Source organism: Hylobates moloch, unplaced genomic scaffold, assembly GCF_009828535.3.
Source record: "Hylobates moloch isolate HMO894 unplaced genomic scaffold, HMol_V3 SCAFFOLD_6, whole genome shotgun sequence".
Taxonomy (NCBI): Eukaryota; Metazoa; Chordata; class Mammalia; order Primates; family Hylobatidae; genus Hylobates; species Hylobates moloch.
The window spans coordinates 117690674-117706315 of NW_026652281.1; the positions used below are offsets into that span (position 1 = coordinate 117690674).

Consider the following 15642-nt stretch of genomic DNA (forward strand, 5'->3'; position numbering starts at 1 on the left):
AAGGCTGCGAACGCAAAGCAGTGTGGGTTGATTCTGAGGTGCACTGTGGGAAAGGGCTTGTAGCTGCGGTGTTGCTGTTGGAGACTTGATTGTTGGTGACAGCAGAAGAACGATAACAAAATGCCGGAGCGAGATAGTAAGGCCCAGGCCATCTGTTATTTCTTCCCCATGGCACTTGGGGCACTTGGCGCATTATTGTAGCTTCTGAGCTTAAGCCGGGTGTGTGTGTATATGTGTGACGCTTGAGCCCGGAGAAGCCGTAGGGTCCTAAGTGAGGCCGACGGCTCCAAACTCCGTCCCCAATCCTCACTCCTACTCCAAGTGATGATGGGCGGCTTTTGTGTGTGGATCGCTTTCCCCCAGTCCTGTCCCCATACTTAATCCTGGGTTGCGCATATTCATCTTTTACGTAGTATTTTAGACGTGATCTTCCTGAAGTCTCTGATCCTCCAGCGCAGGATTAGGGTCCTCTGCTTTGTGCGCCCACAGCTTCTTGTAGTTTCCCATTTCAGCACTTATTACATCGTGTCGACACTGCCGCTGTTCTAACTTTTGTTCTGTATTGTTCACTACTATATCTCAAATTTTTGCATGGGATCTGACACATAAGAGACTGATTAAATTAACGTCAATTCTTTTTGTCAGGTGAGCCGTTCTCCAACCCTTTGGCCCCCGATGGCCACGATGTGGATGATCCTCACTCCTTCCATCAGTGAGTATTTTGTGCTAGGACCATGGAAATGAGTTGGGCAATGAACAGAAAAGTGGTGGTGATGGTGAAAGAATTCTGAATGTCTTGTCATCAAGGACGGTCAAAAATTATACCCTCTGGCCCTTTATCTCTGTGAGCCTTAACTGGATCAGGCCAAGTGCATAAGGGTATTAGAAGAGAAATTTCTGCAGGAAAGGTGTTAAGTTTTTTTTTTTTTTAATACGTGTTGTGTAATTACACATTATATAAGAATTACTTCTTCCAATAGCAAATTGAAACATAGGAAATAAGGGTAAAATCATCTTTTTTTTTTTTTTTTTTGAGACTGAGTTTCGCTCTTGTTGCTCAGGCTGGAATGCAGTGGTGCAATTTCGGCTCACCACAGCCTCCGCCTCCCAGGTTCAAGCAATTCTCCTGCTTCAGCCTCCCGAGTAGCTGGGATTACAGGCATGTTCCACTATGCCCGGCTAATTTTGCATTTTTAGTAGAGATGGGGTTTCTCCATGTTGATCAGGCTGGTCTTGAAATCCCGACTTCAGGTGATCCACCCACCTCTGCCTCCCAAAGTGGTGGGATTACAGGCATGAGCCACTGTGCCCAGCCCCCGGTAAAATCATCTTTGATAACATCCCCAATTCCAGTCCGTTTCTTTTTTTTTTTTTTCTTTGAGACGGAGTCTCACTCTATTCCCCAGGTGGAGTGCAGTGATGCAATCTCGGCTCACTGCAACCTCTGCCTCCTGAGTTCAAGCAGTTCTCCTGCCTCAGCCTCCCAAGTAGCTGGGACTACAGGCATGTGCCACCATGCACGACTGATTTTTTTTTTTTTTTTTTTTTTGTATTTTTATTAGAGACAGGGTTTCACTATGTCCGTCAGGCTGGTCTTGAACTCCTGGCCTGAAGTGATCCAGCCGCCTCAGACTCCCAAAGTGCTGGGATTACAGGCGTGAGCCACCGTGCCCAGCCCCAGTCCTTTTCTTAGAAGTAACCACGGTTACCTTTTTTTGTGTATCTTTTCCTCCTGTTGCCCAGGCTGGAGTTCAATGGCATTATTTCTGCTCACTGCAACCTTTGCCTCCTGGGCTCAAGCAATTCTTCTGCCTCAGTTTCCCCAGTAGCTGGGATTAGAGGCGTGCTCCACCATGCTTGGCCAATTTTTGTATTAGTAGAGACAGGGTTTCGCCATGTTGGCCAGGCTGGTCCTGAACTCCTGAACTCCTGACCTCAAATGATCTGCCCACCTCGGCCGCCCAAAGTGCTGGGATTACAGGTGTGAGCCACCACGCCTGGCCCTCCTACTCTTTTTTAAATGCATTTATACACATACATGCATATCTGAGGAAAACACAACATTGCTTTGTGATTTAAAATATTTGAGTTAAATGATATTATGCTGTATATATCATTTTTGCAACTTGCTTCTTTTTAAACCCTGCTCAGTGTTTCTGAGATTATCTTTCATAGCAATGACAAGCATTCCCTCCTTGGCTAAACTTTAGTCAGGTTCCCCAAAGAGTCCTATTTTTCAGCAGGACTCATCTGTGGCCTGCTGAGCACAGTTTTAGCAAAGAAATCAACCGCCGCTCCACCCCCATACCTAACCAAGTTGCTTTTAGTAATTTTCTATAAATTCTCACTTGTCCCTGTTGTATCTGGAATTAAGTTCAGTCTCCCTACTCCGTTACAATGGTCTTGACTTCTGTTACAGTAGTCTTCGATAAAGTCTTCCTTGGGGAGAAGAGGAACTTGATTAGATATCAAGGGTGGGAGAAGAGGAGCTGGATTGGATATCAAGAGTGGGAAAACTTTCCGTGAACTGACTTAGGATTCCTTTTTAAAACTGAGGTCAGCAGGCCAAGGAAGAGCCCTAGTCAGAAGAGAGCTTTAAAGGAGTCTGACTTTAATTTGATCAAGAGAGGAGTCAGTCTTTGTTAGTGTACCAATTAAAATAATCTCTTGTACCATTAGTGCTGTCTTTCCCTCTTTGGGAAACACCATCACAGTTTAGTCAGTCTCCAGCTAATAAACACTTAGTCTGTTTCAGACTGATTCTTTTCTTTTTTTTATTTTTTTGAGACACAGTCTTGCTCTTTTTGCCCAGGCTGGAGTGTAGTACCTAGATCTCGGCTCACTGCAACCTCCGCCTCCCAGGTTCAAGCGATTTTCCTGCCTCAGCCTTCCGAGTAGCTAGGATTACAGGCGCCCACCACCATGCCCAGCTAATTTTTTTGTATTTTTAGTAGAGATGGGATATCACCATGTTGGCCATGCTGGTCTCGAACTCCTGACCTCGGGTGATCCACCTGCCTCAGCCTCCCAAAGTGCGGGGATTATAGGCATGAGCCACTGCACCCGGCCAGACTGATTATTTTCAAGGCTATAATTGAATTTCGTTTACAGGCCTTCTTATATACATAGTCAGTAATGGGCCAGGCTAAATATAAATAAATGGAGTTGCTGGCTCATAGGATATATATACTTAAATTTTAACAAATACTGCAAAATTGCCCTTCAAATTGGTTATACTGGTTTACATTCTCATCAGCATTATATGAGTGTCCCCTTCCCAAATTCTCACTCACACTTGATTTATCAAACTTTTTAGTAGTTAACACTCTGATGCATTAAAAGTGGCATGGCATATCTGGTCGGGCGCAGTGGCTCACACCTATAATCCCAGCGCTTTGGGAGGCCGAGGTGGGCAGATCACCTGAGGTCAGGAGTTTGAGACCAGCCTGGCCAACATGGTGAAACCCCACCTCTAATAAAAATACAAAAATTAGCCGGGTGTGTTGGCGGGCACCTGTATTCCCAGCTACTTGTGAGGCTGAGGCAGGAGAATTACTTGAACCCAGGAGGCAGAGGTTGCAGTGGGCTGAGATCGTGGCACTGCACTCCAGCCGGGGCGACAGAGGGAGACTCTGTCTTAAAAAAAAAAAAAAAGCTGGGTGTGGTGGCTCATCCCTATAATCCCAGCACTTTGGGAGGCAGAGGTGGGCGGATCACAAGGTCAGGAGTTCAAGACCAGCCCGGCCAATATGGGTGACAGCGAGACTCCATCTCAAAAAAAAAAGTGTCATATCTTTGTTTTAATTTGTATTTCCCTGATTTCTGTTAATTTAATCATGATTTTTACTTGTTCCTTTTTCATTTCTTATTGAGTCCTAATATTTAAAATCTTTGCCTTTTCTTCTAGATCAAAACTCACCAATGAAGACTTCAGGAAACTTCTCATGACCCCCAGGGCTGCACCTACCTCTGCACCACCTTCTAAGTCACGTCACCATGAGTAAGTCTTTGGGTGATCCAACCTGTCTCCCAACTTGTTTCTTGCTCCCTCCTATTTCTTTGTACCAAGTAGAATGACTTTTAATAGTCCCTCAGGTATTTATGATGCTCTCTAAAGTTTGAGAACTGCCCACCTACAAATATTGATGTGGATTTCTGCTTGATTGAAAGTGTTACTTTGGTCAGTATTCTAGGTCTTTCTAAAAATCCTCAAGGAGACTTCTTGGGGTTTCTGGGGCTGTGGCAATATTTTGCTATCAGTGAATTTCTCGTCTCTTCTAGGATGCCAAGGGAGTACAATGAGGATGAAGACCCAGCTGCACGAAGGAGGAAAAAGAAAAGGTGAAGGAAGGGTGAAGGGTTTTAGATTTTAATGTGGATAGTGTTTAGGGGAAAGAAGTAGGGGCTAATTATGAAGCTAGAAACTAAGATTTTGTCTTGAGGCTCTCTACTTTCTTAATGAAACAGAGTGATACTTAGAGTGGCAGTAGAGGGCTTTGGAATAGGCCTATCTATATTTTAATCTCATCTTCACTAGTTTCTTGGTGGATAACCTAGACATTTGCTTAGCCTCTCTAATCCATGGATAGAGTGGAGATACAGTAGCAATAATAACTTTTATCAGGATGTCATGAGGATCAGCTGTGAAAGTACATGTAGGCATTTAGCACCAATGCCTGGCATATGGTAATCACCCAATAAATCTTGATGGCCATCATCAATATTATATCATCATCATTATTTATATGATACAAAAGTTTCTGGACCTGGTACTTGGCTTTTCCTTTATTCTGAGAGTGGACCAGCAAATAATACGTTCTTTTCAGCTGAAATTTAGAAGGTGGTAAAAATTCAGAAGATTTTCTGATTTTTGTATGGAAAAGTCTTATATCTATAGAGAATTGGTAGAGTTGGGTGGTATTAAAAAGTTCTCAAGTGACAGATGGAGTGTCCCAAATTGGCACTGGAAAAGTTTATCTATAAGCTGGAAGAAGTTGTAGTTCTGATTTTGAGTAACTATGAAGAGGTGGCCAGTAGTTCTATCAGGACAGACATGAGCTTTTCCCCATAGAGAGTAGGTTGGAGATGTAGGGAAGCAAGCAGGAACAGTTCTGTTGACCTTGAGGTAGCAGCTGATGAGCCTTACACATTTGCCTTTCTCTGATCACAGTTATTATGCCAAGCTACGCCAACAGGAAATTGAGAGAGAGAGAGAGCTAGCAGAGAAGTACCGGGATCGTGCCAAGGAACGGAGAGATGGAGTGAACAAAGATTATGAAGAAACTGAGCTTATCAGCACCACAGCTAACTACAGGGCTGTTGGCCCCACTGCTGAGGCGTGAGTACTGAGGGACCAGGGCATGGTTCCCTCAGCATCCTAGAGTCATGCAAATACGATGTGAACTCTTTCTCTTACTTTCCTGCCCTGGAGCCTACAATAAGCGATTTCAGAGGCATTTTTCCTGACCTCGTGATCCACCTGCCTCGGCCTCCCAAAGTGTGGTTACAGGGTGAGCCACCGACCTGGCCCGCCCATCCCCCCCCTTTTTTTTTTTCTTGTTGCCCAGGCTGGAGTGCAGTGGCATGATCTCAGCTCACTGCAACCTCCGCCTCCCATGTTCAGGCAATTCTCTTGCCTCAGCCTCCTGAGTAGCTGGGACTACAGGCACCCACCACCATGCCCAGCTAATTTTTGTATTTTTAGTAGAGATGGGGTTTCACCATATCCGCCAGGCTGGTCTCAAACTCCTGACCTTGTGATCTGCCCGCCTTGACCTCCCAAAGTGCAGGGATTACAGGCGTGAGCCACCACGCCTGGCCAGTACTGTTCTTATGTGGCCTCTTTCATTATACAGGGACAAATCAGCTGCAGAGAAGAGAAGACAGTTGATCCAGGAGTCCAAATTCTTGGGTGGTGACATGGAACACACCCATTTGGTGAAAGGCTTGGATTTTGCTCTGCTTCAAAAGGTGAGTCCTGGTGGTCAGGTGGGGAGTAATACTATCGTGCTGAGTGCTCTTGTATGGGTCTGGCAAGATGAGGAGGGAGATTCCTGGGAGTTCAGACTGAGTAGAAGAAGGGCTAAAAGTGGCCCCTCTGAAAAGCTGATTGCTACTCATCCTTCAAGTATCAGGCCAAATTTTATTTCCTTGGAGAAGCCTTCCCTGATCACCCAGGTGTGGTTAAGCACTTCCCTTCACTTCCCGCTTCCTGTACCTTTGCATAGCCCTTCTATTTCATTTACCATAGCAGTTATTGCACTTTGTTGAAATTGTTTAATTTGCCTGTCTCATCTACTATAAGCTCTATTAGAGTAAGAACAATATCTGTCATGTTTAATATTATATTCTTAGTTCCTGGTACAGTGTGGTGTAGTGGATGTTCAATAAATATATAAAGTGAGTGTCCTAACCCTGCTTGCTTTCCTGTTAGGTACGAGCTGAGATTGCCAGCAAAGAGAAAGAGGAAGAGGAACTGATGGAAAAGCCCCAGAAAGAAACCAAGTAAGTAAATATTATGGAAGGGTTGAGAATTTAGAAAGGTGGGACCTAAAGTTGGAGCACATTTAGCAAAAATAAAACTTTTTTGTCTTTTCAGGAAAGATGAGGATCCTGAAAATAAGATTGAATTTAAAACACGTCTGGGTGAGTACAGTTTCTATACTAGTGACTATGCATTCTAGGTGAATTGTAGGGAATTTAATGCTCTGGGAAGGATATGCTTCTCCTTTCCCCCAACCTCCTTTCCTCTTTCTTTGTTTTTGAGACAGTGTCTCACTTAATCGCCCAGGCTGGAGTGCAGTGGTGTGATCATGGCTCAGTGCAGCCTTGACCTCCTGGACTCAGCCTCTTGTGTAGCTGGCACCACAGGCATGTGCCACCATACCTAGCTAATTTTTTTTTTATTTTTTGCAGAGATGGGGTTCTCTGTGTATTGCCCAGGCCGGTCTCAAACTCCTGGGCTCAAGTGATCCTCCTGCCTTGACCTCCTAAAGAGCTGGGATTCTTTCTTGCCCCCAAAACAACTAACTCCCATAAAATACTCTAATAAGACTCAGACATAGGTTTAATTATTTCATATGTCATTTATGTCTCCTCAGGTAGATTGAAAGATTTTTCAGTTTGGGGCTTATGAATTAAAAGAAGTAACATGGTTAGTGATTAAAAGTTCAAAATTTGGAATCAGAGAGACCTGAGTTTAAACCTTGATGATGAAACAGCACTAAGTGTATGATTTTAGGCAACTGACTTTGCTGTTTGTTCATCTGTAAAAATTGGGTTACTATTTACCACATGACTTTATTGTAGGGATGAAGAAAAATGAAATCTATAACATGCCTATCATATTGAGCAGGTAGTATAGCTGTTTTTTCCGTCATCATCAACATTACCTTAAACTTCATCCTTCTTCCTCAGAGGACTTAATACAATACAGGTGCATAGTGCCCTTGAAGAGACAATGTAGAAGAGTGGACAGGAGCCCAGGCTTTGGAGTTACACTGCCTGGTTCCATTCTTTGCTCCATTACTTAGTAGATACATGACTTTAGGTAAATTACTTAAATCTCAGCCATAGTATTCTTATCGGTAAAAAGGATAATAATATCCACTTCATAGGGCTGTTGTAAAGATTAAATGAAGCAAAGCTTGCATAGCACTTGGCATGGTGGCTAGCACAGAGTAAGCACATAAGTGACAGCTGTTCTTGTAGATCCTGGCTACTTGCTGCCCTTCTCCTTATTGTAGGCCGCAATGTTTACCGAATGCTTTTTAAGAGCAAAGCATATGAGCGGAATGAGTTGTTCCTGCCGGGCCGCATGGCCTATGTGGTAGACCTGGATGATGAGTATGCTGACACAGATATCCCCACCACTCTTATCCGCAGCAAGGCTGATTGCCCCACCATGGAGGTGAGTGAATGGAATCCTGCGAGCCTATCATGTGAGCCTCAAGCCTGGGAATCAGCCTGGCCTCTGCCCCGTGTCCCTCATCCACCATGTCACCAAGTCCTGTTCACTTTTACTTCCTAAATCTCAACTGAATCCATTCACTTTTCCACTTTTTCACCAATAGCATTCCAGTCTAAGCTATAATCATTTGCTGGAACTATTAACTTACTATTTTTTTTGAGACCAAGTCTCACTCTGTCACCCAGGATGGAGTGCAGTGGTGCTATCTTGGCTCACTGCACACTCCGCCTCCCAGGTTCAAGCAATTCTCCTGCCGCAGCCTTCCAAGTAGCTGGGACTACAGGCATTCATCACCACACCTGGTTAATTTTGTTACTTTTAGTAGAGATTGGGTTTTACCATGTTGGCTAGGCTATTCCTGACCTCAAGTGATCCATCCGCCTTGGCCTCCCAAAGTACTGGGATTACAGGCATGAGCCACTGCGCCAGGCCTCTGGAACTATTAAAAAGGCTTCTAATTGGTCGCCGCACTTCCACTCTAATTGGTTTCCACACTTCCACTCTGATTTGTTATTATATCTTTTTATTGAGGTGTTATTCACATGCCATATAATTCATCCTTTAAAAAGAATTTTTTTTTAAATTTTTATGGGTATATAGTAGGTAATATATATTTATGAGGTACATGAGATGTTTTGATACAGGCATATAATGCATAATAATCACATCATGGAAAATGCAGTATCCATCCCATTAAACATTTATCTTTTATGTTACAAACAATCCATTTATACTCTTTTAGTCGTTTTAGAATGTATAATTAAATTATTACTGCCTATAGTCACCCTGTTGTGCTATCATGTAGTAGGCCTTATTCATTCTTTCTATTTTTTTTGGTACCTATTAACCACCCCTACCTCCCCTACCCTTCTAAAATATACAGTTTGGCTGGGTTCAGTGGCTCACGCCTGTAATCCCAGCATTTTGGGAGGCTGAGGTGTGAGGATCACTTGAGGTTAGGAGTTCAAGACCAGCTGGGCCAACATTGTAAAACCCGATCTCTACTAAAAATTAGCCAGGCGTGGCGGCATGTGCCTGTGATCCCAGTTACTTGGAAGGCTGAGGCATGAGAATTGCTTGAACCCAGAAGGGGGAGGTTGCAGTGAGCCAAGATCGTGCCACTGCATTCTAGCCTGGGCGACAGAATGAGACTCTGTCTCCAAATAAATAAATAAAATGTAAATTTTTGTCTCACTACAGTTTAGAAGCTTTTAGTGGTATCTCATTCTTAGGATAAAGAGCAAAATCTTTACCATGGCTTTGAGCCTCTGCAACATCTGGCCTTTCTAGAATGTTCTAGACTCCTGACTTTCTTGAATGTTCTTGATTCACTTTTGATGCAAGGCTTTTGTGCAGACTGTTTTATCTCTGGAACATCCTTTCACAGCACTTCCTTTCCCTCCCTTCACCTACTGTATTGTAATTCAGTCTTTAGTTTGTTAAGTGAATGAATGAATAAATGAAGAGATTCCTGCTTAGTGGTTTAACATTCTTATTTCTTGGTATTTTCAGGCCCAGACCACACTGACCACAAATGACATTGTCATTAGCAAGCTGACCCAGATCCTTTCATACCTGAGGCAGGGAACCCGTAACAAGAAGCTTAAGAAGAAGGATAAAGGTACCTGGAGGGTTAGAGAGAGAAACCTTACCCACAGAGGGCGTTTGGGGATAAAACCAAGGTCTCCTGGAGCTTTCTGTCTCCAGAATATTGAGAGGCTCCTGGGAAGCAGAGAAAAATGGGAGTACTGGAGCATTGGCAAGGAGACAGTTACAGCCAGATTCTGTCTCCTTAACCTACCTAAGAAGCAGTAGTCAGGTCTGAAGCATGAGGGATGGAGAGTGGGTAGGTTATGTCCCATTTATTTTTTTTTTTTTAAAGAGATTTTTTGGTGAAAACCAGAAAACCTAGACAGATTCTAAAAAGGCTCTAACACTTGACCCACATTTTATTTTATTTTATTTTATTTTATTTATTTATTTATTGAGATGGAGTCTCGCTCTGTCACCCAGGCTGGAGTACAGTGGTGCGATGTCTGCTCACTGCAACCTCTGCCTCCCGGGGTCAAGCGATTCTTCTGCCTCAGCCTCCCAAGTAGGCGCTACAGGCACTATAGGGCACTATGGGACTATAGGCACGCATCACCACGCCTGGCTAATTTTTGTATTTTTAGTAGAGACGGGGTTTCACTGTATTGGCCTGGCTGGCCTCGAACTCCTGACCTCATGATATGCCCACCTCGGCCTCTCAAAGTGCTGGGATTACAGGCATGAGCCACCGCTCCTGGCCTTATTTTATTATTTTTATTTATTTATTTTTTTTGAGATGAGTCTCGTTCTGTCGCCCAGGCTGGAGTGCACTGATGCCATCTCGGCTCACTGCAATCTCTGCCTCCTGGGTTTAAGCAATTCTCTTGCCTCAGCCTCCTGAGTAGCTGGGATTACAGGCACCTGCCATCACACCCGGCTAATTTTTTTGTACTTTTAGTAGAGATGGGGTTTTACCATGTTAGCCAGGCTGGTCTCAAACTCCTGACCTCAAGTGATCCGCCCGCCTTGGCCTCCCGAAGTGCTGGGATTATAGGCGTGAGCCACCGCACCCAGCCTTGACCCACATTTTAAACAGAAGATGTTTAAAAGGGCATTAAGAGCTGGAGAGGATGGTGAAGTTCAGTGGAAATTAACTGAGGCGTATGTTCCTGACTTCCCTCTTTAAATTTCAGGGAAGCTGGAAGAGAAGAAACCTCCTGAGGCTGACATGAAGTATGTATCCTAGCCCCTGGCATCTGATGAGAGGGAGGGGGTCTGTGCATTTCTTGTGTCTGACATTTTGGGGAGGTGTTGACGTGAGAATCTGGAGAAATGGTCAGGGGGAGTGAAGGTGTGTGTGTGAATTTGGCCAGCTAGTGATCTCCATTTTCCCAGTATTTTTGAAGACATTGGGGATTACGTACCCTCCACAACCAAGACACCTCGGGACAAGGAGCGGGAGAGATATCGGGAACGGGAGCGTGATCGGGAGAGAGACAGAGACCGTGACCGAGAGCGAGAGCGAGAACGAGATCGGGAACGAGAGCGAGAGCGGGACCGAGAGAGAGAAGAAGAAAAGAAGAGACACAGCTACTTTGAGAAGCCAAAAGTAGATGATGAGGTGAGATGTGGGCCCTTAGTACCAGGTGATGGAGTTACCCCTCTCTGGAAATGTGAACAAGGTTGGGTAAGGAATTGTTTCAAACTTGGGGGAGGGATGAGTAGGAATTTCTCATGGTAACACTAACCTCACATTTTGTGTTCTTTCCAGCCCATGGACGTTGACAAAGGTGAGTTGTACACACAGCATCTCACAGTTGCTCTAGCAGTCCTGCTTTCCCCTGGGCTGAGAGTCTGACCTAGGGCTCAGAGCTGGCAACGGTGGGATTGGGGGACTTCCTGGTTCTGGGTTCTCGTAAGAACTTTGTCTTGCTTTATTGAATAGGTGGAGTTCCCTCCACCTTCCTGGGCCATAGCAGGGCATATTTGCTCTTAGATATAATTCCTGTGGCCCTGGGGTTCTGAGGAGGTGAGATAGAGGTTGAGTATGGAATGTTCTGGATACCCTACCCTCATCTCAACCAGAGTAACTCATTATTAATTGGAGTTTGTTTAAAACTTTGTTAGACAAAAGGGTTCTATGCCTTAAAAAATGTTTTTTAAGTGTGTTGTGGGGAGGAGGTTGTGAGAGCCTCAGTTCAAGGTCTGGGCAGAGTTCTCTTTTCTCCTAGGACCTGGGTCTGCCAAGGAGTTGATCAAGTCCATCAATGAAAAGTTTGCTGGGTCTGCTGGCTGGGAGGGCACAGAATCATATCCTTTATTTTAATACATTCCTGGGTTCCAGAGAACTGGTCTCTTTACTCCAACCGCCCGCTGCCTCCCTGCTCCCTCTTACCGCGCCCCACTCCTTCCCTTTTGTGCTGAATTTTGACAGAATGAAACCATCCCTTGTTCCTTCCCAGAGCACCCATAACAGCTCACAGCCCTCTCAGAATTTTCATGTTGGGGCTTCTAGCCCTTGGCCCCCTCCTGGCTGAAGCTTTACAGCAATAGGTAGAATCCTGTCTAGTGTTTTCTTTAACATAGCATATGCTGAAGAAGCCAGAAGACAAAAAGCAGCTGGGAGATTTCTTTGGCATGTCCAACAGTTATGCAGAGTGCTACCCAGCCACGTATGTGAAACCTGGTTAAGGAAGGGGGGCTGGGATGATTGGGGAACAAGTTGGGGGTGAAATGGAAATTTGATTTGCTAAGTCCCAGGGCTACTTTTTTTTTTTTTTTTTTGAGACAGAGTCTCACTCTGTCGCCCAGGCTGGAATGCAATGGCATAATCTCTGCTCGCTGCAACCTCTACCTCCCGGGTTCAAGCGATTCTCCTGCCTCACCCTCCCAAGTAGCTGGGATTATAGTCATGCATCACCACACCTGGCTAGTTTTTGTATTTTTAGTAGAGATGAGGTTTCATCATGTTGGTGAGGCTGGTCTTGAACTCCTGACCTCAAGTAATCTGCCCGCTTCAGCCTCCAAAAGTGCGGGGATTACAGGAGTGAGCCACTGTGCCTGGCCCAAGGCTACTTCTTACTTGGATGAACTATTTTATTAGGCTCTGAGTGGCAGGTCTAGGGGGTGGTCATTCCTATGCAGATAGCCTCTTAGTCGGGTAGGTTTCCAGATGAAGCATAGGGTCAGGGTGTGCAACATCTGTTTAACTCTTGCTTCTCTTTAGGATGGATGACATGGCTGTAGATAGTGATGAGGAGGTGGATTATAGCAAAATGGACCAGGTATGTAGTAAGAAGGATGGTGGGCGCCTTTGGGCAGCTATTATTCGTTTTACATATATCTCCTTCCCCACTCCTAAAAAATCTATCTCATTTACTGGGCCCCACCCTCCTTTAGCTGCAGCAGTAGAAACAGCAGCATTGAGGGTCATGAGCAGCTTAACTATTTCAGAGTCTTTGCACAAGATCAAATGACATAGGGTCAAAAATCTATTTTTTATTTCCTATAGCAAAGTGCCAGGCTTTGATTCCCATGGTAGGCAGTAAGCAAGCATCAATGTGTAAGTAGAAAGGGCAGAAAAAATTGCAGTCCTTGGAAAATAACTAAGTTTTATTCTAGCCAGGATTGAAGTTTTCCTCTAAGTCTTAAGCAAAATTAAAAAGAAAAAACCACTAATGCCACTAATAGTGAAGAAGTCTCTGTTCTTCCTCTGAGTTCATTGTATTGAAATAGCATGGTTTAATCTTGGAGCCTTGTTTAATCCTGCCTCTATCATTTATTAGTTTTGTGAACTTGGCAAGTTCTTTTACTGTTTATGCCTCAGTTTCCTTATCAGGAAAATGGAGAGAAATATAGTTCCCTCTTCATAGATTTTATGAGAATTATATGAGATATGCATTTAGTGTACAGAATAATGCCTGTCACATAGTATGTAATAAGCATTTATTATTACTTATCAGGGTATGATTTATGAGTTGTGGAACCTAGGATTATGGGCGAGTCTGGCTTCAATCAAGGGCTGAAATTCCATTTCCACTGACATCTCTTCCTTCCCCATCCCCCCATTCTGTCCTGCAACAGGGTAACAAGAAGGGGCCCTTAGGCCGTTGGGACTTTGATACCCAGGAAGAATACAGCGAGTATATGAACAACAAAGAGGCTTTGCCCAAGTGAGTCGGTACTGAATATGGGCAGGGTGTGAGAAGGGGTGTGGGGATTTGATGGAATAGTGCACATAAGGTTAGAGGGTGTGGTCTGGCTGAGATATTCCCAACTAAGTTCTTTGCCCACAGGACTCGGGAAAACCTCGCCACTACTATGCAATCTCTGATGCATTCTTTCCCAACTGCTTTTTTCAGGGCTGCATTCCAGTATGGTATCAAAATGTCTGAAGGGCGGAAAACCAGGCGCTTCAAGGAAACCAATGACAAAGCAGAGCTTGATCGCCAGTGGAAGAAGATTAGTGCAGTAAGTAGGATGGCCCCTTGGGTGGGAGGGTTTCAGCTGGGAGAAGACATTGGCCTGCAGATTCAGGAACAGGCAAGGGGCTGGAGAGCCATGGAAATGCGAGGTCAGCCTTGGGCCTCAGGTCAGCTTAGATAGGCAGCTTGGTGATAGACTATCCTGTTGTTTTTGCAGATCATTGAGAAGAGGAAGAAGATGGAAGCTGATGGGTGAGCGGCATTATTCCTCTTCTGTGGGGCTGGTGGGAATTGCTTGGTGTATTGATCTTATACTGACCCATTTCTCCTTCCATTGCAGGGTTGAAGTCAAAAGACCAAAATACTAATCACCAGTTACAACCAGAGATGCTCCACAAGGATATGCTCCCCACTGTTTTCTTTCTACAATTTCCAAAGGTTGCAAGATGTTTTTTTGTGGATGAATATAAAATTTTATTGTGTAATTACTTGGTTCCATTAAAATTGGTTAACTTGCTAGCTTTGTTGCGCATGTCCCCTCCAGTGCCCTTGAAGCACCAAGAACACTAATTCCACTGGTTGTGTAAAATCACATGCAGAAAGTTATCAGTCCTTTCCTGAGCTGTGGTTCTAGATTCCTAGACAGTAAGGATGCTTTCTAGCCAGTGTGCCCAGTAGAGAAGAGAATAATGATCCTCACTGATGGGCAAGAGGTGGATAGAGGAATGTAAGGATGATTGGCCTCAAATGTCAGACTCATTCAGGCCTAGTCCCTGGACAAATATTTCCTGGGGATTGCAGTCAGCCTGATGGGCTGCTAATCTGATCCCCAGGCTATGAAGGACTGGGCTCTGGATGAAGGCATCTAATGAAAATCACTTACGGGTGGGAACCAAAACCTTTTATGAGTTTATGTCCTCCTATGAGCTTTGTTAATGTTGAGTACAAATCACTGTCTCCTTGGCTAAAGGTGTAACCTTAGGGAAGTGCTTCGGGTTTAGAGCTGATCATAGTGTGGCCCTGCAGGTACAGGAATTCCTATCCTAGACCAGAAGGGTTTGGTGCCCTTCATCACCCTGAAACATTTGCCAAGGCCCAGAATAGGTCTGTTGGCCTTTGAATCACACCATTCCCTTCCCTTTTCTTCCTTTCTGCTCATTACCAGCACTTTGGTCTGGTGCTCATCATTAGGTGTCACTACTGCTTCCTGGCTGGATGCCACGCTGCCACTGTCTACCCTGAGCCCAAGATTTGTGGCCTCACCAGATCCAAGAAAGCTAGAAAGTCACCTTAGCCGTTACCTTGTCTTTGATTATACTCACCTTGGTAGGACAGGTTTTTGTGAGGAAGCCAGCATTGTGCATGGCACAGAAGAGGCTGAAATTGGGCCTTGCTGCAATAGCACCTAGAATGGCTAATTTCAGACAAATAACACCATGGTTCTGTAGGCAGCAGTCCCAATTATTAAAAATGGTCACAGAGACATGGCACAGGTGAAGACATCTGGAGAGTCACTAAAAGCAAGACCTGGAGATTGACTGTTGGTTTGAAATTCAGTTTCTGAGGCCAGGCTCAATGGCTCATGCCCACAGTCTCAGTGCTTTGGGAAGCCAAAGCAGGAGAGTCTCTTGAGGCCAGGAGTTCATGAGTCTATAGCTATGCAGGAGGATCGAACTGAAGAGTTCAAGGCTGTAGTGAGCTATGATCACACCACTGCAT

At 44.6% G+C, this 15642-nt stretch overlaps 1 protein-coding gene across 1 annotated transcript; it reads left to right on the forward strand.

Moving 5' to 3' along the window:
• The first annotated feature begins 17 nt into the window (after positions 1-17).
• IK (IK cytokine) lies at positions 18-14442 on the forward strand. Its single transcript, XM_032158100.2, has 20 exons — positions 18-136; positions 646-712; positions 3908-4000; positions 4282-4341; positions 5171-5338; positions 5856-5970; positions 6434-6504; positions 6599-6645; positions 7746-7909; positions 9482-9590; positions 10693-10732; positions 10895-11120; positions 11271-11289; positions 11731-11809; positions 12091-12171; positions 12726-12783; positions 13583-13671; positions 13861-13969; positions 14141-14175; positions 14264-14442. Exons 1-20 carry the CDS (start codon positions 121-123, stop codon positions 14289-14291), a joined length of 1674 nt encoding a protein of 557 aa, XP_032013991.1. The 5' UTR covers positions 18-120; the 3' UTR covers positions 14292-14442.
• Positions 14443-15642: the final 1200 nt, after the last annotated feature.

Coding starts and splice junctions, on each gene's coding strand:
- IK (XM_032158100.2), top strand. Junction 5,339..5,855: donor GTTGGCCCCACTGCTGAGGC/GTGAGTACTGAG, acceptor TTCATTATACAG/GGACAAATCAGCTGCAGAGA. Junction 13,970..14,140: donor AGTGGAAGAAGATTAGTGCA/GTAAGTAGGATG, acceptor TTGTTTTTGCAG/ATCATTGAGAAGAGGAAGAA.